Here is a 25,044-nt window from a genome sequence, read left to right as displayed (position 1 = left end):
TCACTCAGTGAACAGTCACCCTTAGACAGAAGGATGAGGAAAGAATGAAAGAAAGACAGAAGATGAAGGATGGAAAGAAGAAAGAATGGAAAGGTCAGGCAACCAAAGAGCAGCACTACATAGAGTGGATGATGAATGCCCCCCCACACACACACATATATATATGGAGCCTCTTGTGGTACAATGGTAGTGTGCGCGTTTTGTACACGGGTGAACCAGAGTTCACGCCCCGCCAAGGTAATAAACTTTGGGAGTGTTCACCCGGCCACGTACTGCATTGGCGGACACAAGGGGTGCTGTGGCTGAACCAGTGTCGCTTACTGTAAAGTATGCTTGCCCACAGTCGGCTTGCATGGGCAGATTACACTTGGTTCACAGACTACACACACATCCAAAGCCACTCCAAGACTACAATTACACTTACAAGCACTTCTCACTCTATATATAATCTCAACCAGACAGCTTAAGCCACTTGGTAGAGATGACTTCGGTCGGGATAGGCCGGTCCTGCGGTGGATACTCAAAACGGCTGATGATGATTGATATATATATACTGTATATATATACAGTACAGCATATCTTTACACACTATATGTGAAGTCAAAGAAAACCCATACAATTGGCAAGGGAGGAACTGATCAAGGCATGTGACCTTATAATGGCGGAGAATGTTTTTGGCAAGGAGGTAGAGAAAAAAATACGAGTGCCTTTATTAGACAGTGCGATCCTTAACTGAATTACTGACATCTTTCTATCTATCTACAGCCAGATTCCATAATCCTGTAAAGGGTGACCATTTGAGTTACTTGTTTTACAGGGAGGGGCATTAATCCTCCACTAACCCATCTGCTGACATGTAGGGAACATATATGTGTTGGTTATATGGTTAGGCAGTGCGATCCTTAACTGAATTACTGACATCTTTCTATCTATCTACAGCCAGATTCCATAATCCTGTAAAGGGTGACCATTTGAGTTACTTGTTTTACAGGGAGGGGCATTAACCCTCCACTAACCCATCTGCTGACATGTAGGGAACATGTATGTGTTGGTTATATGGTTAATACCCAGCATGGTACTGTAAATGGTTTTCTGGCTTAAAGGAAACCATCTGGCTTGTCACTGAATGTTAAGTCCCTGAAAAAGAAAAAGGAGGAAGAAAAAATGACAGGAAAGATGGAAGAAATATGAAAATAAAATGGCAGACAGAAAAAAAATTATAATGTAAAGGTGAGGGAAGAAGTAGGTAGGCAGCACTACATCAAGTGAGTGGATCATGGTTGCCACCGCCTACCACACAATTATTAACGAGTCAGGATATTCTGGAGCAGGTTGCTGCAGATATTAAGGCTAGTCCAGTGAAGATCTGCCCGTAGGTGAATGACTCAATAGGTGTGTCAGACTGTTATCAGCAACTGGTAGTTGTTAGCTAGGCAAAGGACAAAATAGAAGAAAAATGTCACTAGTCAGTCACTGAAAACAACTGCACATGCTATAGTATGATAGAGGAATTCTTCACCAAAGACCAGCTCTGATGAATAACGTATATCAATGAGGTCTGAGGATCTACTGTATAACAACCTTCATGGACGTTACTTTATTATGAACTAGATGCTGTACAAAGGTTGTTGTATACAACAAATAAAAGAATGCATGATACGAGGCCAATAAAACCGGCCTCTTTTCTGCCCTCCATGTGAATGACTATTTAAAATAAGAGTAATTATTCTGTGAATAAAAAATACGTCAACTATCTTTTCTCTCCGTAAATTGGATCTTTTTTTTTTCCCATTTTGATCTTTCTAGTGCCCCATCAAAAAAACTTCAAAGAAATTAAAAATGCTACCTTCCAGGGCAGTATTACCTTAATCATCACCACCTATAACGAATGTATAAATATACACCTACTAACTGTACACAAATTGATTAATGAATACAATTGCAATTGCCCTTAATGAAATGTGCTTAACTCCTAGTCCTGCTACTGTTTGCACTGGAACTTTTTCTGTGTTTCTTTAATAAACTTTGGCTATGTAAATGTACAGTATCCTTTATTGTGACACAAAATAAGCAAAAATAAAATAACCTATTACAACTGTAAAGTTTCTACCTTTACCAACAATACTCTGTACAAAAACATTGAAGAACATTTACAAAAACATGTAAAATATAAAATAAATATAATGGGGCATTAGAGCAATTGCCAAGTAAGAACATTACATTGGCAATCCTATACTTAACTTAGCTTTTGTGCTTTCACTTTCCTGCAATTTAATGTGATCGATGAATTTTAAAGACTACAATTTATGGGCTAAATATTTTAACAGTTAATTCAATTTTTACAGTACTGAACTATGAATTCATGATGCTTAAGTATAGTGAAAATGAATAAGTACACATGATTATATATGTAATTAACAAAATCTCATACATAACCAAATAAATTTTGGAAAGCAGAATAATAATATAGTCCAATGGCAACACTCATACTAGCCATGCCAATTTGATCAACTTGATGATGATGTTGCCTCTACTTTTGCCCTGAAGGGTGCAGTTTGCCAGATCTCAGACTATTGTAAATGGCAGCATCACTATCAAAATGAATACTGATTACCTTTTCCTCATGGTACTGATGAATATAAGGCTAAGACACCAAATTAAGCTATACTGTCCTCACTTTCTGCATAAATGAAGATACTTTCCCTGTTCTCTGGCTAATCATGAAAGAAAAGGTAGAGATACATCAAATTGTGAACAGTACCAGCTTCTAAACACAGCACGATGAGACACTGAAGAACGGGAAAATGTGAGAGGCTGGGGAATCGTACTGTTGTCGGTTAAAGGGGCTCCATAGCACCTCTTCCTTACCAGCTTATTTCTAAAGATGATGAATTTTATATAGTCTTGTATGTTATTCATGCAAATTATTTTGATGACTGAAAGACAAATCAGATGGCCTACATGAAAACAATGTGATGATGAATGCATAATAAGCGGTTAAGAAGATGCTACAAAGCCTACAAAGCAGATAACAATACAGTTCTGGGTCCATAAGGACACCATTTATCCCGCCTCTAATTCCCTTCCAGCATGAAACTAAAGGTTAATTTTCACGTGTCGAGAAAACTTGGCTCATTTTACTAGAGCCACAAAATTCAAAATTCATTTTTACAAGAGCTGCTGATGCTCAATACTGGTTGGAAGATGACCAGGCTTGCATCAAGAAAATAAAGTCTTATTCATAAAGTATCTAAAAATATTATTCTAATTACACAGAAGACTATATTTTTTCTTGTATTTCCAGACTTGCTGTAGCCTCTACACTACATGTAAATAAATATTTGCATTACTTTCTACTTCTGCTACTACACAGTATTATGTACAGAGTTTATCCCTGCCAAATCATACCCATGAGAAAAGAGGGAAAAGGCCATTCACACCAGTGACTAATGGGCCATTCTTTGTACTCAATAAAATGACCCTTAAGAATCACAAAGTCAAGCCATCAAGACAATCATGAAGTGTTTACAGCACAAAACTATCATGTGACATCTCCTCAGAAAACATACAGCATTTGAAATAGATACAAAATGTGAGTACGGCACAACATACTCTTACAGTCAACTGCTTTGAGTGCTCAGGGTTTGCTCTATCTAACACACAGTCTTGCCCATAAATATGCATATATATATATATATATATATATATATATATATATATATATATATATATATATATATTACAAAATTCAAGTTTATGATACACTCAAACCTTAAGGGTAGCAATGACCGGTGATTCATGAGACCATTAAAAAAAGATGCACTGGTTGAGGGGCTATGATTGGACAGTGATGGAAACAGAGTTCAGGCCAAACATCCAGCATCCCAAGTAACGGTAACAGCTAGTCCCTAGCTTGCCGCTTCGAGGAGTAGGAGCCTGAGGCTAGGCTACTGTAGTCCAGTACGTTAAGGGTAGATGATAAGCCTTCTTACCTTCATGGCAATACATGATTGAAGAGCCTCCAGTCACCTCCTCCAGATCGAACCTATGCAAGGCTGTCACTCCGACTGGGGCATTCTAACCACTAAACCACAAGGTGTATAATAAACTAATGACCCAACTTTGCACAAGGTAATCATTATAATGACTTTGGGTACACAACTTAATGCCTTTCAACCATGGCCCTTCATGCCCTCTGGATTATTCAAGAAGTAATTTGTTGACCTCTAGGTATCTAAAGGATTAGATGATGACATAAGCCCCACTTTCATTTAAGGCAGGTGATGGGCAAAGGTGGGTCTGTCATGTGCACTGCAAGTTTCTGCTATAACACATGTGTCATCATATAAGCTTCTATTGTCACTCAGGATTCATTATTGTATCACAACAAGCTTCCACGATAACACAGGAATATGTTACCTCACAAACTTCCACCAATATGCAAATCTCTATTGTTCTCATCAACTTGTCTGTTCATAAGCTTTTATCACTTTACAAGCTTCCCTCATCATTCATCTTTCAATCACACAAGCTTTTTTTTACCGAATTACTTTTCACTTTCACATATTTTCATCACAACAAGCTTTCACTGCCACAAACAGGGGTATCATCACAAGGTGTGGCAGGTCACAGTAATAAACATTTTGACAACCATCAACATGAGGTACAGCTGTAATATGTTTGAGACTGAGTAATTTTTAGAACAAAAAATTCCTCTTAACAATAAAGTTTTACATATACAATTAACAACATTTTTTTTTTTCCCAGGCAGAGTTTCTATTCATCAAATCTGTTCCAACTCTCAGTATACACTACCAAGAAACTTAAATACAGATCCTGATTATAAAGTGATCACTGGTTTATGGATTACCTTTGTAATGAAGAAACATACCGGGTAAACTATGTAACATTACAGAAAATGCTGTATACATATTTTACCTCTTTTCTCCATGCATCAAAGAAAATGTCCAGTCTGGTTGGTGGTATGTCATTATCCGTAGTAAATTACTGTAACAGTGGCATGCAGTTTCAAGGCAATAAATAAACAATATTTCCCCAGTATATAAAATTAAACTGTGACTTTTAGGTTCAGGTAATAAATGATACTGGTACCAACACCAGCAGTAATTGTAACTAAACTCCAAATTTTCAGTCACCCAAATTCTTGTGCGTCATCCCAATGACAGGATCATGGCCACACACTGCACACAGTCTCATGGCCAATGTACCAATAAAAAGGTACATGAAACAGACAACTCATCCCTTCACCATTTACCAACAAGTAATGTACTGGCAACATGGAAGGTCTGGCAAGACCTAAAAGCAGTATAACGGAGTAACTTAGCTTTCTTTACTATTAACATCTCAGATACATATTACTGTAGTTCTCGCTCTTGAAAGTTTAAGACAGTAAACAGTTCTCTGTACACGTACTGGTATCACAATTCACATCATTCATACTTAGAGGAAACTTAATGTAAAATCCTAAATCACTGATGCACTTCATTAATGCCATATAAAAAAATCTACTCGAACTCACTATTATAAACTGACAGAAGCACATGTGAAGGTAGCTGCTCTAGAGTTTGATGAGGGGACGAGAGACATTCACAGTAAATGGTAGAAAAGTCAATTTCTGCAATCCACGGATGTCTAAGTTCTTGGTCATACACACACATCATCACTTGTGTCTTTGGAATAGGAAAGAGAGCTTAGCAGAAAGCTATGGAAGTCTTGCTAGTATGACACTGCAAAATTCATATTCTGTCTCAGGTTCTGTCAAGTGTGATAACTGTCTTATAATACTTCCTAGAAACTTCCGATCTAATCTTAATCACATGTATTTTCTGGAAGTCCAAGCTGCTTCCACATCCATCTGACTGAACATTTCACAGCTCCAAAGGATAGCCCTGAGATGAGTGTTGCCCATATGACTTGGATTTCACCCTAATACATCTCAAGGAATTTTTACATTTCCTATACTCATTATATTTCATGAGGCTTCTCATAACTATCGCACATTCTTAAATAAACTACATCATTACTTTGGTTTCCATAAATAGGATGAACACTTGATGCATATATATACATATATATTTACATATATACATACACATACACATACTTCTTTATATGTATATAAATAAGCATATATACATAAAAAGTTTAATTTTCACAGATATCCCCAATTCATCACTGCAAACAAGTCTTATTGTTATCATCCCCTAAATACTGAGGGCTATTGGAAGATGGGGGAGAGGGAAGAGAGGGTGAGTGGCTGGGAGGTAAGCAGAGCACATACGAGAGTAAAGATATGCTGGAGAAATATGTCAAATTCTGAGCGTTCAGGAATGACGATGTGTGTCAAAGGGAAGGGAAGGGGTAGATGTAAAGAAGGGAATAAAGAAGGAAGATATCTATGTGGGTGGGAAGTGTTCATTCCACTTGGTCTCAAAAAATGACCTGAGGTTGTGTCCAGCCTTGCCCACAGGTGAGTCGTCTTCATTGAAGGTCTCACAGTTATTGAACATGAGCCGAATATCTTCACAAAACTCTTCCCTTGTCTGGTATCTGAAAAGTATAAGCCTTCTTAGTCGTCATCATCATCATCATCATCATCATCATCATCATCACCATCCAGTCCTCCTCTCCCACCCTAGGGCAGGGTGAGGAGTAGCAACATCCGAACACCCAAGTTTGCCCAATTAATTGGATCACACTTCCATTCACTCATCATTTAAGTCCACGGAATCCTGGCACCATCAGACAGGCCAAAAAAATTTCATCACGTTCTGTAGCTTCACATATACTTGTCTGACAGAGTCAATCCGAACAGTCACATTAAGAAAGGGTGCCAAATCCCTGGTTATGAGCTTTCCCGCACAAAATTCATCCAGCCAGCTCAGTCACTTCTCAGTCCCTTAGCCTCACCAACTTCCATACCTCACTTTCTCACACACTCATTCACCATATCCCACCACCTCCTTCTTGGCCTACCTCACCTCCTTCCTCCTTCAAATTCGCTCAGATATACCTTCTTCACCACTCTATTGTCACCCATTTTCTCCACATGACCATACCATCTCAGTGCACTCTCTTCGACTCTGGTGTCCACAGACTTCCTCACTCTGCATATTTCACGAATCACATTATTTGGTATCCTATCCACTCTCTGTACTCCACATACATTCCTCAGCAGTCCCATCTCCACTGCTCTTACTCTTGACCTTTCAATTTCATGTCACACCACTGTCTTATAGCCATATGTTAAAGATGGCACTAACACTCCTTCATGTAAGCTACAGCACTCAAGCCTCGGTTTCCTATCAAGACCTTCATGGCACCAGCTACTTTCCTTCCTTATTTCACTCTACTTTCTAATTCTTTTGCACATTTTCCTCTCTTTTCTATCACTGCATCTAGGTATTTGAACACTCACCAATTCCAGTCTCTCTCTATTCACTGTAACATCACACTGGGAGTCACCTTCTCTCTCAATAACCATCACTTTACTCTTTTCTAGATTTACTCTCAAGGCATGATGCAAACAGACATCTACAAAACTCTGCTGGTCTGCCAAGCTCTTGTCCAGTATTTGTAAGTAGCACTGCATCATCAGCAGGCAACAAATTTGAGATATTCCATCCATCACCATTCATTACCAATGTTATCCACATCTTCACCTTCTTAGTATCTATCAAAATCTGTGTTCACATACATGAGATACCAAGCAAAACAAGGTTTGCATACTAAAATTCCTACTGAGACTTACAACACCTTTTTCATTAGGCCAGAATGAAGTTGTCCTTTCTTGTTCAAAAGTTACTTTACATTTTGAGATCTATTCTACTCAAAACTGGCAACAACATATATTTCCACAGCAAATAGCTGACAGTGAAAAACAAAAAATGAATACACTATGAGGGTGGTAGGTGGTGGCAACCATCATCCACTCATTTGAAGTAGTGCTGCTTACTTGTTCCTTCACCTTCTATCTTTTTTTTTTTTTTCTGTGTCTGCCATCCTCTCTTCTAATTTCTCCCATTTTTCCTATCACTTTTTATTCCTTTTCTTTCCTTTTCAGGTGGCTTTACATTGAGTGACAAGCCAAATGGTTTCCTGTAAGCTAGAAAACCATTTACCACACTGGGTAATAACCATCTAACAACTTTCCTGTAAGCTAGAAAACCATTTACCACACTGGGTAATAACCATCTAACAACCCATATGTGTTCCCTATGTGTCAACAAGTGGATTGGTGGAAGGTTAGTGCCCCTTCCCGTAAAACAACTAACCCAGACAAACAGCCACCCCTTGCAGGATTAAGGCATCTGGCTATAGATAGGTAGGTAGACTATGAGTCACAAATGAATAATTTTACTTAGCATAATTATATCAGAAAACAGTATTACTACAAGATCATATTACCGAACAGAGGTATATGGTAAAACTTACACCTTATCTTCAAGCTTTTTCTTGATGACAGAAAGATCCATGGGTTTCTTAATGATCTTCTTGTATGTAGGGAACTGGCGTGTGTTGACTGGGAGAAGGAAGGGCCAGGCATCTTCATGAACCTCGAGCTCTCCAACCAAACTCTTACAAGCTGCCAATTCCTTCTGGTCCTTCTGTTAGAAATGTGCTGCATGTATATCTCTTCGTCAACGGCAAAAGAAATTTTGCATCACATGTTATCATAATTTGTGTATTTTCACTGGGCACTCTACTGATAGTTTTCTTATGTTTATGCTTATTTTCTCCTCCTCCTTTTTGTCTAACTAAATTATTTCTTAAGAGGGGAACTGAATAAAGAAAATGATAAAATAAATATTTCTGACCTTTTAATTGTATCAAATTTCATGGTTCATATTGAGGGGAAAAAGCAAGCACTGGGATCCCTTCAATGTAAGTGTTTTGGTATTATATTTACATAACTCAAAACTCTAATACATATCTGAAGAGGCTCTGCCCCTTCTTTACTGATGTAAATCATATATATACTGTATCTCAATTCTATAGCAGATGAGGATTCCAGGTGCAGGGAAGGGGGTGGGGGGGAGATGGAGAAGAATATAAGTACTGCAACCGGAAAGGGAAAATAACACCAAGATAAGATAATACTGTAACCAAATTACCTTGCACGATGCTTACTCATTTAATATTGATGAAAGTACTTCCAAAAATTATATAATCAAGAATATCACAATATAATGAGAAAATGGACTATGAAATGGCTGATTACAAGGCTATCATGAAACTTGGGTAGAAGCATACATAGTATCTAAAAATGTGGCACACACAGTGCAGTAATCCCTCTTTATAATGAACCTCAGTTTAAGAAATTTTAACTCTAATGAAGCCATTTATGACAACTGAACTTTCTCCCTATAAGCCAAATAAGATTTGGTATACAAGCCAGATGAAGTCAACAAACCAATCAGCCACACAACAATAGGTAAATATATCCATCCATCCATCATCCAATCCTATGTTGCCCTGTGAGATGCAAAGAAGCCCGGGGTTAGGCAAGTTGGTCCTGACCCTTAAGATAAGAGTGATCAGCCTCACTCATCCCCGGGTGGCATTATGTGACCAATAGCCCCAACCACCCCTTGGATATAAACCTTCACTGGCTCAATCCGACTGCAGCACCACAATTACCTGTTAAACCACCAGGTGCCATAATTTGGTTATATGGGTACCACAAAGCATAGTAAATGGTTTCCTGGTGTCCACTCAGCTTGTCACTCAGTGTAGAGTCACCCATAGGCAGAAGGAACACAAAAGAATGAAGGGAAGAAAGACACAATAGGGAGTGTACAATCATCCGTAGGCAGAAGGATGAGAAAAGAATGAAGGAAAGAAAGACAGAAGAGGAAGGAATGAAAGGAGGGAGGAGAGGAAAGGGCAGACACCTGTGAGCAGCACTACATCGAGTGAGTGGAATATAAATACCTCTTTTCTTTGTTGTCTTACTGTACTGAAATTTAATGCTGATTTAAATCTTCAGTGATCAATATCATGATACAAGAACACTTCAACCACTAATACAGTAATACCTCATTTTAACGATGTAATTGGTTAGGTAAAAAACCCATTGTTAGGGGGTGTATTGTATATCAAGGTAGTTTTTACACGTAAAGTAATGTGATGCATTTTTCAGACTTGGGTTTCCCCTTCATCCAAGTCTAAAACCCACCCTAATGAGCCCAAAAACAAGTTTAAAACCAAGCTCAATGGCCCAACAGCTGTAAAGGAAGCTAACCTAAGCCTAACACCTATAAATAACTCACTAAAACCAACAAATAAAATCTGAAAGTTGCCAAGTATAATTCTGGAAATAATCAAGCTTAGTAAACTGTACCCCAAAATGACAATGTTCACCCCACCTATGGCTAAAACTCATTAATCTAAGTCTAAAAACACTTATAAATCAACCTAAACACACAATTTTAGTCTAAAATATACAGTAATCAAAATTGGCAAAATATAAAAATAAAAACCCATCATTAAACCAGGGTTTGGCCATCGTTAGGCAGGGTATGGTGGTATTTCTACCCCTATCGTTTAGTCAGGGTATCACAACTAGGAGTATCATATAACGAGGTATGCCTGTATAATCAATGCATTATGAGATGTATATAACAAACCTGAGTTTGTAAACTCAAGTAATCATCCAACATCCAATATAACAAGCTTTCGGATATAAATTACAATCCCATATACCCTATATCATGATACTGTAACCAGGATTAACAGACAACTGGGAAAATTCACGGACTGACAAAAATTTCAATATAAATATAATAGTATGTGCCACGTTGAATGCCCACCACTCCATGGAATAGTTTAATGGCACATGAGACTGGGTGAAGTCAAGCGAAGTGAGGTGAAGGCATTTTCCCATCAAGGTTATTTCCAAGTTAATCTCCTTCTCAGACCTCCCTCCCCCCTCTTTCCCCTCCTCTAATTCTGTCACCATCCACACCCTTCGATGACAAATCACCAGTCTGCTTACCGTCACCATAGTGGACATGCTCTCTCACTGTTGTGTTGTGACAGATGGCAATTTCTACATTATGTGATGTCTAAAGTGCAAACTAAAATGTAAGAGTGTTGTGGTCACATTGAAACAGAGGCTGGACAAATGCAACAGACTTGAAAAAGGTGAACATTGTAAGATGGTGATGACATAATATCATCATCATCATCCGCTCTCCTTTCCCACCCTAGGGCAGGGTGAGGAGTAGCAACATCCAGACAGCCCAAATATGCCCAGTCCAGTAGGCCACACTTCCATTCACTCATCATTCAAGCCCAAGGAATCCTGACTCTATCTGATACACCAAAAACATTCACCACATTCTGTAGCTTCACATAAACGTACTGAATCCTGACTCTATCTGATACACCAAAAACATTCACCACATTCTGTAGCTTCACATAAACGTATTGAATCCTGACTCTATCTGATACACCAAAAACATTCACCACATTCTGTAGCTTCACATAAACGTATTGAATCCTGACTCTATCTGATACACCAAAAACATTCACCACATTCTGTAGCTTCACATAAACGTATCCCATAGAGTCAATCCGGACACTGTCACGTTAAAATGGAGTGCTAAATCTCTGACCATGCACTTCTCCTCACAATATTCACTCAGCCAGCTCAATCTCTTGTCAGTCCCCTAGTCTCACCGACTTCCAAACCTTTCTTCCTCACACACTCATCCACCATATCCCTCCACCTTCTCCTTGGCCTACCTCGCCTCCTCCCTCCTTCAAAATCACTCAGATATACCTTTTTCACCACTCTATTGTCATCCATTCTCCCCACATGACCATACCAGCTCAGTGTACTCTCTTCGATCCTGGTGTCCACAGATTTCCTCACTCCATGTCTTTCACAAATCACATTATTTCGTATTCTACCCACTCTCTGTACTCCATATACATTCCTCAGCAGTCCCATCACTGCTCTCACTCTTGAATTTTCATTTTCATGCCACACCATAATCTCACATCCATATGTTAAAGTTAGCCCTAACACTCCCTCATGTAAGCCTTGTGCAGCTGCAACACTCAAGCCTCTGTTTCTTATCATGGCCTTCATTGCACCAGCTACTCTCCTTCCTTGCTTCACTCTACTTTTCATTTCTTTTGCACATTTTCCTCTCTTTTCTGTCACCGTACCCAGGTATCTGAACTCTCTCACCAATTCCGGTCTCTCTCCAATCACTGTAACATCACACTGGGAGTCACCTTCTCTCTCATTAACCATCACTTTACTCTTTTCTACATTTATTCTGAAGGCATGGCACTCACAGACATCAACTCACATAATATACTGTAGGAAATTCCATGATTTATGATACAGTAAGTCCCAGAGATGCAAGCTCAAGGAATTTTTCATGAAAAGTGAGACAAGTATTGTCCACTGAAAAAAGACATGCAGGTACTCTTCATTGGCCGAAAATGTGTGGTACCGGTATGGTTTACTACCTGATAAGCTGACTCTTTACACACTTGCTTGCAGTGTCTTACTGTACCTTGATAAGTCCATGCTATTAAATATTATCCAATACTTTACTAATAAAAACATGGGAAAATAAATTAAAGAAATAAATCTTGAACATTTTTTGGTAAACTGATGGTATGGAAAACGTTGTACTGCACAGTAGAATTATTAAGACACTCATGCTCATATGCCAGCTGTGTATACGCCCATGGCCAGCCCATCTATTCCTTCCCAATCTGACTGTCATCACTTCACCCCTCACTCACCACTCAGCTATTTTACAGAAAATAAAATAAATACTGTACATAGAAAGTGCAGGCACAGTATTCTTGTCCACTAAAGCAAACCCTCATCCCTGTCATCTAGATTTTCTTTGCCAGTGCAACTGCATTTGAAGATGGCTTTTTGTATCACATAAATTAATCTTAGAATGCATCTGCACTGCCTGAGAAATGAAAATCTTGTCAATAGGAAGGAAGGTTTGCTTTGTTGGACAAAATTACTGTGCTTGCAATTTCTCCAAATTTAGTGACGGCGGTCAGACGGGGAAGAAACAGATGGAAGGGTCATGGCCATATAAGCAGCTGACACATGAGTATGGGAATTGTAATCATTTTTCTGTAAAGAACCTTCCATTCTATATCATCAGTTGACTAATAACATTCAAGATTTATTTCTTTAGTTTATTTTTCCATGTTTTTATGAGTAAGATCACAAAAAATATTTAACAAAACTGAGTTACCTTGTGCATTTTGCACTAATACAAGACACTGCAATCATGTCTGTTATGTTTATAGGGTGTGTTTAAGAGAAGGCAGTGTTTCAAATGGAATCTATAAGTGTGGCCCCAGATAGGAGTGGTGAGTAATGTATATACTACAGTGATATAGTCTACTGTATGTATACGTCAGATATCCGGGAAAAATCAGTAACCAGAAAGGTAAATTTCTCAAGCTTCCTGGTTAACTGGGATTGTGCTGTAATGACCCACAGTTCCCCCAACAGTGTGTTATGTATGGGGCTTATGGTACAGTAGAGGTTATGGTCAGCAAGGGTCAGTTTCTGGGTTAGGATGTGCTATTCCCACCTCAAGTTGAGCGGTAAATGAATTAATGACACTATCAGAACTGTCAATGTGTTTGTGACAGCCGAATGTGAAAAACAAACACACCTTCTTATTGGCACGATCCTTTTTGGCAGCCGGTGAAGCGCTCCCCAGACCCTCTTCCCCTGCTTCCACACCTCCCTCAACCTGTCCTGCAGCTGAAATTGTTGCTGTGGAAGCTGGAGTGGTGGTGGCTGTGGCAGCTGAGTTGTTACTTTCACTCACCTTCTTGGCCCGCCCACGTCTCCCCCGAGGACTCTTACTGGTGCATGCTGGACACACCCACTTGTTGCGTGGAACCTAGGTGTAAGACAATGGTGGAGGGCATCACAGTCTGAGATGGATCACTTAGACTTGTAATAATGGATTGACAGCACGAAGGTGTGGATGTGATGACAACAGAACACGTCTGTCCTATCTATATCACTGCTGAATACTGTTTAATCTAAGTTGTACGATGCAGGTTTATCATATTTAATTAACAGATGCTTCATAAATGACCATCAATAACTGGGGGCTTGCTTACACCTTTGTTCAATCAGTTTTATTAATATAGCTGTTAGACCTGTACTCTTATCAGCTTGGGAGGCTTTCTAGCAATTCTATTAGCAATCTATCTTTACTGTATTCCCATACACCCCAGTACATGTATTCTGTCTTATGCTATCCGTATCTCCTTTATACCGATGTAGACTGCAAAAATAACATACAGTACAAGAGAATGTCTATGTGCCATATGTTGAAGTATACTGATATGGAAGTGGTGCCTGAAAACTTCCTCAGCTGACAAGATACATTACATGCCTTAGTACCTGAAGGTTAAAGAGAAACGACAACATCCTCATCGGCAGAGACATAATACAGTACAGTATACATTTTTATGTCCAGGCTACATCAAAAATCCTGTCACCTATTTAGCTTATCTCTCTATGCACTTTGGAAATCAGGGTTGTAAATCTGCTGCAACCAACACCAATGATTTTATTTAGATTCAGGTCAATATCATCTGTGTCATTTGCTGCAACGTCCACCACAATGATTTTTCTAAGTCTAAGGAAAGAGTGGCAGAAGAGGTGACAGGACTTTTGATGTTAACTGTACATTAAGTGAAACAGCAAATACACTCAAACCTCAATTTAAGGGACCAAATGGGAAATCAACTTGTCCCTTACTTGAAAATGTCCATTGTTTTACCACATACAAAGACAGTCTTATTATGAAATGCAATTATTGTTTCAATTATCTCACTCATTTATATGATTACGAATATTATTTTATGGTTCTGTATAAAGAAACATATTAATGTGTATAACCTAGACATTACGTATCATTTTTGAATGGTCTTGTCCATTTGTCAGGTAGAATATGGAGTCCCTTTAATCTGAAATCCCTTAAACTGAGGTCCCTTAAATCAAGGTTTGAGTGTAACGATAATTTTTTCCCAAATAATACCATGCACAGGATACTCCACAATCAACATTATCTAATCCTGTGTTGCGCCATGAGCAGCGTAGAAGCCTGGAGCTAGGTAAGTTGGTCCTGACACTTGAAATGAGAGTGACCAGCCTCACTCCTCCCTGAGTGGCATTAGGTGAGCAATAAACCCCAACCCCCTCTTGGGATACTCCACAAAAATAACATTAAAATATGCTAATATTAATCATTTATGAAAAAAAAAAAAATGGGCAATGAATTTTTTTCTAAGAAAGCCTATCTTCCAAAAGCATGATAATGTTGAAATTTCTTAAAAGCTCATAAAACCAAACTGAGGCCTAGATTACAAGAGAAAGAATGACAAATCTGGAATAAAGTTCAGTTGATAAGTGTGGGAAAAAAAAAAAAAGTAATACTGTGAACTTCCTGGAAAGATAGAAATGGCCCGAAAGAAGCATATGGAGACAGTTATGATAAAAGGTACACTTGCGATGTATGTCAATTACCTTTGTAAGCGAAGGTGTGATGCAAGTGGTGTGATAGGCACGCGGACACACTGAGCAGTGCACCAGTGTTCGACCCTCTGTGCCACCACACACCAGGCAGTGCCGCTGAGAACTATCGCTGAATTTGTTCACACATTCATAGCAGTACCTGAATAATAATGGCATAAGTTAGTCTCACCACATATTGTCATGCAGGAGACTGTCTTGAATTGGTGATGAAAACAAATGTACTTCTATCACCAATCTTGCACTAAAACATAAACCTGGATACTGTTGCCACTGCAGTGGCCTTCTTCTACCTCTGAATCAATAGAATTCCTTACTCCAGATTTTTCAAAAACCTATACATTTTTTACCCTATTCAACCTATGTACAGGCAACATTGCTACATTCTTTATCCCGTTCAATCCAGCATGATCTTTTATCTCCAGATGATTTTGTTCTACTTAGAGGAGACTTCATGTCAGGATTAAGTTCATGAAGCTATACTGAACATCTCCAATTTGAAAAAGTCTCTCATTCACTCTACAAATTTGAAACTCATGCCATATCATTAACCAACTGAGCCTGGGGACATCTTTGCCATACCATTAACCAACTGAGCCTGGGGACAACTTTGCCTTACCATTAACCAACTGAGCCTGGGAACATTTTTGTCATTTTACTGTTGTCATCTTCTGACAATTCTGTTCAGTTTAGGAGAGAGTTTTCAAAATGATGGGAATACATTATGGATATATACGCTCCTTCAGTATGACAGGCATCTCATAGGTTGAATAAAATAATCTGATAGCAGTACCCTGTTCCAAGAGACTTTAAAAAATAATAATAATAATAATATTTTACAAATGTAAACAAAATGAAAGATGTGTGACCTTACCAATCTCCATCAGGAATGTTGCTCATGGGGGGTTTGAAGCAGTGTGTGTGGTAGCCCTTGTCACAGCCATCACATAGCAACAGCTTCTCCTCATGGTCACCGCTATGGCAGAACTGGCAGTACTGTCCGAAAATATCAATGAGTTGGATTTGGTCTGAGTGAGGTATGTTAGGAGAGATTAGGTTTGGTTGGAATTGGTTGAGATTAGACATGTTATGGAAGGCTGGGTTTGGTTGAGATGAGGGATATTAGGTTTGGCTGGGATGAGACAGCCTAAGGCAGGTTAGGTTTGGTTGGGATGAGGGATGTTAGGTTTGGCTGGGATGAGACAGCCTAAGGCAGGTTAGGTTTGGCTGGGATTAGGGATGTTATGGCAGGTTAGGTTTGGTTGGGATTAGGGATGTTATGGCAGGTTAGGTTTGGTTGTGATGAGGCACATTAGGCTTGGCTGGAATAAGGTATGTTAGGGTTGGTTAGGTTTGGTTGGAATGATGTATGTTAGGGTTGGTTAGGTTTGGTTGGAATGAGGTATGTTAGGGTTGGTTAAGTTTGGTTGGAATGAGGTATGTTAGGTTTGGCTGGAATAAGGTATGTTAGGTTTGGCTGAAATAAGGTATGTTAGGTTTGGCTGGAATAAGGTACATTAGGTTTGGTTGGAATGAGATATGTTAGAGCAGATTAGGTTTGGCTGGAATGAGGTATGTTAGGGCAGGTTAGGTTTGGCTGGAATGAGGTATGTTAGGGCAAGTTAGGTTTGGTTGGAATGAGGTATATTAGGGTTGGTTAGGTTTGGCTGGAATGAGGTATGTTAGGGCAGGTTAGGTTTGGTTGGAATGAGATATGTTAGGGTTGGTTAGGATTGATTGGAATGAGGTATGTTAGGGTTGGTTAAGTTTGGTTGGAATGAGGTAGGTCAGGGTTGGTTAGGTTTGGTTGGAATGAGGTATGTTAGGGCAGGTTAGGTTTGGCTGAAATGAGGTATGTTAGGGCAGGTTAGGTTTGGTTGGAATGAGGTATGATAGGACAGGTTAGGTTTGGCTGGAATGAGACATGTTAGGTTTGGTTGGAATGAGGTATGTTAGGGTGGGTTAGGTTTGGTTGGAATGAGGTATGTTAGGGCAGGTTAGGTTTCATTGGAATAAGCCACATTAGGTCTGGTTTGGTTTGGTTGGAATAAGGCATGTTGGGTTAGGTCTGGTTGGGCTGAGGCACATTAGGGCAGGTTAGACTTGGCTGCAATGAGGCATGGAATGAGGTATGTTAGGGCCAGTTAGGTTTGACTGGGAAGTGGAATGTTAGGGAATGTTAGGTTTGGTTGGTATAAGCCATGTTAGGGCTGGTTTGGTTGGTTGGAATGAGATATGTTATGGCAGATTAGGTTTTGTCTGGATGAAGCATGCTGGGGCAGTTAGATTTGACTGGGATGAGGCATGCGAGCTTTGGCTGGGATGATGCATGGAATGAGGTGTGTTAGGACAGATTACGTTTGGCTGGGATGAGACGTGTGAGCTTTGGTTGGGATGAGGCATGTTAAGTTTGGCTGAGATGGGATGACGCATGTTAGGGCAGGTTAGGTTTGGTAGGGATGAGGCAGATGAGGTTTGTCTGATTGGTTTAAGGCATGGTGAGCAGGTTTGGTAAGGTTCTTCAAATGGATTACCATATTTCCTGCCATATAATGTGCACTTTTATCCCAAAGTTTTCCTTCAAAAATCACCATGTGCATTAAACTGTACCAAGAAGGTCATGGCTTGGGGTTGGCCTACAAGTTGTGATGACTGGTACCAAGGCCACCAACAGTTCAAAGAAAATTACTCAATGGCCTTGTAATTATTAACTACGATTTCAATAACAAAGACATGGATGAGTGTGCACAATCATATACATCATAAACAAACAGGAAATAAAGCATTCTGTGGGTTAGATATGCACAGATGTGAAGCATGGAGTGATTTCATGATCCTAACCATATTGGTTGATTGTATACAAAAGCAGACAATTGCCTACTAGTGAACACAAGGCTGCGGTGAAAGATTTGTATACTCTTGTACTTCCACTTTATATACTTTAATGCAAAATTATTTTACCTCAAAAACTGGTGGATCCTGAATATGAATATTTGGTAAATTAAACTGAGGAAATGTTTTTTCCTAAGTATCCCTTGCAAATCATGGGTGTGCATTATACAGTGCTCGTCAGAAGTATAGAGCGCCCTGCGTCCCTCCTGAGAAACAAACCTTTCAACATTGAAAAAACATATAAATAATGCATTTTATTTACCTTTAGTGCTTCGTAGGGTAGCCTTTACGTTTCTTCACGGACCTGAGACGTCTTGGAAGTGAAAGGGCGAGGCTCCTGAGGTGCTGGAGGGGTATTTTGTCCCAGGAGTCACGAATGGCGGCTTCCAACTTAGGCAGAGAGCTCACGTCTTTCCCTTGGAGACTCTTCTTTACGAGGTACCAGAGGTTTTCAATGGGGTTGAGGTCTGGGCTATTTCCTGGCCAGTCTGTCATGAATGATACCTCGCAGTCACGAAGCCAATTGGTGACCGATTTGGCCTTGTGAGCAGGTGCACCGTCCTGCTGAAACACTCGTGCACCTGTTAGCTCGAAGGAGTCTGGTAAATGATCACACAGAAGCTCCAGGTAAACATCCTGATTCACTCTGATGTTCTTGGGAAGTACAACAAGCTTCCCCAAACCCTTCCCTGAGAAACAACCCCATACCATGAGTGAATCAGGATGTTTAACTGTGCTTTCTACATACCGTGGGTCAAGTGGGTCACTACCTTTGCGTCGATACACACGTGCTCCTCTGTTACAGGTAACACTAAACGTTGCCTCATCAGACCACAACACTGACAACCATTGCTCCTCACCCCAGGTTAGATATTTATTAGCAAAGGAAAGCCTACGAATTCTCTGGCTCTTGGTGAGAAGAGGCTTTTTCACAGGCCTGTGACTTGTGTAACCAAGCTCATGCACCCTACGAGACACTGTTCTCACTGACACCTCACCAAACACTTCCGGGTTGCTCTCCTTAATTTTCCTTGCACTCACACGAGGATTAAACTCCACTGCACGTTTTAAAACATTAACAGACCTTGGGGAAGTTTTCCTAGGCCTACCAGACCGCGGTTTCTTTGTGGGAACTGCACCACTGTTTTCCTCCCGAAACCGTGCACACCAACGACGCACTGTCGATCGTGCCACACCAACCAATTCACTAATTTCCTTTGTCTGGTGGCCTGCCTCCTTTAGAGCAATGATCTGGGATATGATTTCACTCGATAGTTCACGGGTAGGTGCCATAACAAAGTTGTGAAGGCCAGAACACTGCGGGACACTCGGTAAAAAATGGCGCAATTTGAGAGGGACACTCGGCGGAGTTCCTCTCTCTCAGGCAGCCCGTGGGCGACTGAGGCGGGAACCAACCAGCGCGTCGGAAGGCCCCAGGCTACCGTGACGTCATGCTCGGAGCTCAAACTTGTGGCTCAATTCTTACCCCCCAGAATGGGTGATTCTTTTTGGGCCATAAGTATTGCGCGCCTGGCGGACAACGCTGAATACTTCTGACGAGCACTGTATGCCAGTGTGCATTACATTATATGGTGGGAAATATGGCAGGCTTAGGTTAGGCTGGGCCAGCTAGAGGGAGATTATGAAAACATGGCTAAGCTACAATATAATAACTCAAGATATATTACATTATTTAATAGGCTTACAGACACTCCCAAGGTTACGCAAGGGTTCTCTTCCAGAAGAATTTGTGAAAGGTGGAATTTCCGTTAATAAAATTAGCTTTTGTTAAGAACACACAATCAATGGAAACACATACGCACACACACTGTAATAAAAAAAAGGTACATTCGTTCAGTCTCCCCCAAAAGTATTGACCCTTTGCTCATTGATGCAATGAGCCACAATGAACAATGCTTTCTGAATGGTAACTAAATACATTTGCATTATGCTGGTCAGCATGCTATATTAACCCCTTAACCGCAGGGCATCACTTTTGTGGCGCTTGGGAGCAAGGGATCATACCGCGGGGCGTCACTTTTGTGACGCTTGGGAGCAAGGGATCATACCGCAGGGCATCACTTTTGTGACGCTTGGGAGCAAGGGATCATACCGCGGGGCATCACTTTTGTGATTCTGTGTTATTTTGAATTCACATGGGCTTCCAAGTGGGGGCTTGTATCATTTATCAGTACTACCAATGTCCAACACTAGTCAGCACCCCTAATCTCATCTGTACTCCCATCCATTGTTGACAATTTAGCCGTTTCTCCCCGTTCTTGACTCCCCTCCCTACCTCCCCTCCATTACCCTCTCCTTTCGCCTACCCGGCCGTGCTACGCTAAGTAAATCTTCCCTGGAAGTTTCCACTAATTTCATCCATTGAAATAAGCCCTATGCATTATTCTTATACCAAATAATATATACAAGAAAGAAATAAGGTAAGTGATAGTGCCATACACCTGGAATTGGCTAATTATCACCTGACAACACCTCATGTGCACTCGTTCACTAATTTTCGCTGTTTATTTCCCCTTGAAATATGCCATATAATCTAGTTTCGTAATAAAAATATATATAAGAAAGGAAGCGAGAACCCTAAGTGATATTTACATTCACCTGGAAATACCTAATTTATTATGTATTGTCTAGATTTCCTGCCAATCATTTCATAGCGTATTTATTAGCAGCTGTCACCCCGCTGATATTGGCAGCATTGCACTCCCCCTAAACAGGCCACCACACTGTATTCAGTTTACTGTCGTCTTTCAAGGTGAAACCACATCGGATTCGGGCCTGTCCAATTCCGCCCCTTTTTAGCCCCATGCAAAGGGCCCTGTGACCTCTACCCCCTACTGAACCTCGTGTGGAAAGAGGTAAAGGGCTAAGTGACTGCTGTGGAACGTGAACTGGCTAATTTGTCAATGAAAATGATAGACAGTGACTACGATCTATCTGGTGAGTAAAACAGTGAAAGTGGAAATATAAATAATGTGTAAACAGCAAGTGAAAGCAATGAATGTAAATATAAGTGAACAGTGGAAAATAGTTTTATAAGTTACTGCAAGTGACTGCATAACACACTGTAAATAAAACAGAAATGTAAAAAATGTAAATAAAATAGAGAATGTAAATAGAAATGTAAATGAGTAGTAATATAAGAATACAAGTATATATACTAGGAGTAATGAAAGTGAAAGTTTCACTCTAGCATGCAGGAATACTATGAGTTATGAAAGTGAAAATGAAAGTGACAGATTCACTCTCAACGCCAGTATACGGGACGAGAAAGTGAATGCTACGTATTTTACTGAAAGAGAAATTGAATGCCTACAGTGACAATAAACTACTATTACTGAAGGAAACTTATGGATCAAGACTGTAGATATATATAAGTGTTATATAGTAATAGAAATATAAACTGTGAGTGTTTTTATGAATAATAAATGACAGAACACCAGCGCCGAATGATCGGAAGTGGGAAGGTCATACGCGCTCGTAATTTTCATTGCTTTCACAGTTTTTTTTTTTTGGAATATGGATTCCAAACTATTTGAGAATCATAGAATAGTGTTTCTAGTGATAATATCAGGCTGTGGTAATCATATTATGGGTTGTCGGGAAGTGTAAAGTGGAGACTTCGTTACCCAACTTCAGAGGTCTCCACAAGTCCTATGGTACTCGACAAAGGCTCAACAAACATCCCAGGAGAAAGCTGAAGGTATGTGCCATATGCAAATGTAATTATGATATTCTAGGACTAATAACTGATTTTTAGCAAATATTTTTAGAGAGTCTGTCGGAGCGCGAATATGCCCACGAGAAACGCAAATCAGGCAAAAACAACCCCGCGGTTTAAGGGTTAAAGGCCAGCTGACTGTTATCATTTAGGGACAAGCTTTAACTGCCATGAGTCATCATACTCCTTTAGCAGAATAATGCAGTAATGTATTGATAATACATAAACAGCGGTCAGTTTGTGCATTTTGATTTTTCTACTGGGAATCTAAATAGAATCTAAAACCTAAGGGAGCATCTGCCAACATTATCTTGTATTATGCTTCAGAAACCTTTCCAAGGATTCATTCTCATCAGGTGGATATAATATCACTATGCAGTAAATCACAACGTCACTGAAATCTGATATGGCATGATAATGCACCTTGAAGTACCTGGAAAGTAATGTGATATTAGATCATCTTTATCTTACTCTTTTCAAACCAATTTGGCAGTAATCTATGTTCCTGTATATGGTTTAGTTGTTGTTAATCAACCCCTGTCTGTCTGGTCAAGCAGACCCATAAACTGCAGGCACGCAAACACCCCTGCAGGGCCATCCCGTGCAGTGAACTAGACATGTGGCTGACAGCGCCTTGCAACGGCGAGGTGCTGCAGTGTGGAGGTTTGGGTCATGGATGATGCCACATTGGCAGTGCCCTACCCAGTTAGCAGGGGCACCATAGCAGGTTCCACATCACCCTGTTATCTGGCTATATGGTTACCACCCAGTATTGTAAATGGTTTCCTGGGTTACAGGTAACCATTAGTCTTGTCATTCACTGAAGTAGATAGAAGAGTTAATAAAAAGTGACAGGAAGACAATGAAGAAATAGGAAGAGAGGAGGGCAGAAAGAAAAACAGAATGATAAAGGTGATGGAAGAAGTAGGAAGCATTACATCCAGTGAGTGGATGATGGTCACCACCACATACCACCACAGACATCATTTTGTTTCATTTCATTTATAAAATTCCAACATGCTTGCAAATGCCAGCCTGGGTCACCTAATGGCTGTTTTCCATGCTGCTCTCTGGTAGCCTCCCTATTCAGTCCCTTATCCCTAAGATCACACACTATGACCTCATCTCAGGTCTTTGTCAGTCTGCCTCTTGCAACCCTGCTCCCAGCGTTCAAACTTCTCACTTTCTACACTCAATTGTCATCCTCCATCCTCTCCACATGCCCAAACCATCTCAATCTACTTCTCCTCATCTAGCACCAATACACTCCAGTCCCATCCTTCCTCTTAACTCTTCCATCGTAAACCTAGTCACCCCAGGCCTCACATTCAAGGATGCACTGCATATCCATCTCATCATTGTCATTTCTGTATATTTAAGCCAGCGAGTGGAGTCACATGGAGAGACAGGCTGACGTATGAGGATATAAAGAAGCGTTGTGGTGTGGATGTGGATGTGATAGGAAGCGTTATGAGGAACACACTGAGATGGTTTGGCCATGTGGAGAGGATGGAGGGTGAAAGACTGACGAAGAGAGTGTATGTGAGTGAGGTGGAGGGGGGAAGAGGGAGGGGGAGGCCGAGGATGAGATGGAGGGATGGGGTGGAGAGGTATATGAGAGAGGGGGGTGTGAGTTGGGAGCATGGCAGTGAAATGGCGGGGGACAGGGCGACTCAGAGGCGATTTGTTTGTGGCCACCCCAAACGGGATTGAGGCGTCTGGCAATAGATAGATAGAGTATCCTCTTCCTTTATATAAATATAGTATTGCCATTTGCCTGCCCAACTACTGGCAAGGGCATAATATACAGTATGGTGCAGAAAAGTATAGTTCAGTATAACAGATAATATGATGGCAATCCACTAGAGTTGAAGTAATTATCAAGTGCTGGCAAACAAAAAGCAAGATGCAAACCACTGTATGAAATACCAACCCTATTAAACCTGATATGCTTTAGTTTTGCACATTTTCAGAAAGATCGACTCCAACAGAGCTGATACATTTTGAGGGGACTGTACACAGTAATAATAATAATAATTAAAAAAATAAATAAATAAAAATAATAATAATAATATGATAATAATAATAATGATGATGATGATGAAAATAATAATGGAGAGGATGGAGGGTGAAAGATTGACAAGGAGAGTGTATGTGAGTGAGGTGGAGGGGGGGAGAGGCAGAGGGAGGCCGAGGATGAGATGGAGGGATGGAGTGGAGAGGTATTTTAAGAGAGGGGGGTGTAAGTTGGGAGCAGGGCAATGAAGTGGCAGGGGACAGGGCAACGTGGAGGCGGTTTGTTTGTGGCCACCCCATACGGGATTAAGGCATCTGGCAATAGACAGATAGATAGACAGATACTATAATAAACAAACTGTAAGTATTGCAAAAAAAAAAAAAAATATACAGTACACACTGAAATAACAAAAACAAACATACTGAACACTGTAACACAATACAGTAATATGAAAGAACTTTCCCTATGACAACAATCTAAATGTCAAGATCTGCATAACCCAAGCATCATCTATACTTTATCACAGGTTATACTGAGGTATATTGTATATGACTTCCTAAAGCTGCCATTTCTTTCTTTCTTTTTTTATTTGTTTAATTCCTGGTGCTTAGTTTGTCTGCTTTACAAAATGAAATGAAAGATTAAGCTAAATACCAGTGAATGCATAGTTTGAAAAGTACTGATTCAAGATGAAAAACACAAAACTTACCCTAGTATTCAATATGTATTACAGTACTTATAATGCTAATACAAACTATTAGTATATAACAATAAATCTGAATATGGTGACAAGTACTTTACTATGATGGCTACCTATAAATG

At 40.0% G+C, this 25,044-nt stretch overlaps 1 protein-coding gene across 2 annotated transcripts in view; it reads right to left on the bottom strand.

The window, feature by feature from the left end:
* Positions 1–1,592: 1,592 nt before the first annotated feature.
* The window catches only part of tou (bromodomain adjacent to zinc finger domain 2B toutatis), an 860,023-nt gene continuing 836,571 nt past the window's right edge, over positions 1,593–25,044 (bottom strand). For both annotated transcript variants that reach the window (XM_080276402.1, XM_080276403.1), the window contains 5 exons: positions 16,449–16,570; positions 15,569–15,716; positions 13,695–13,928; positions 8,455–8,627; positions 1,593–6,570 (listed from right to left, as the gene is read on the bottom strand). In XM_080276402.1, the coding sequence (XP_080132528.1) occupies positions 6,417–6,570; positions 8,455–8,627; positions 13,695–13,928; positions 15,569–15,716; positions 16,449–16,570 (831 nt within the window). In that variant the 3' untranslated portion in view covers positions 1,593–6,416. The remainder of the gene's footprint in view (positions 6,571–8,454; positions 8,628–13,694; positions 13,929–15,568; positions 15,717–16,448; positions 16,571–25,044) is intronic.

Source organism: Coenobita brevimanus, chromosome 65 (assembly GCF_032717465.1).
Source record: "Coenobita brevimanus isolate Jiangsu-jjx chromosome 65, ASM3271746v2, whole genome shotgun sequence".
NCBI classification, from domain to species: Eukaryota; Metazoa; Arthropoda; class Malacostraca; order Decapoda; family Coenobitidae; genus Coenobita; species Coenobita brevimanus.
This window is presented reverse-complemented; position numbering and strand designations above follow the sequence as displayed.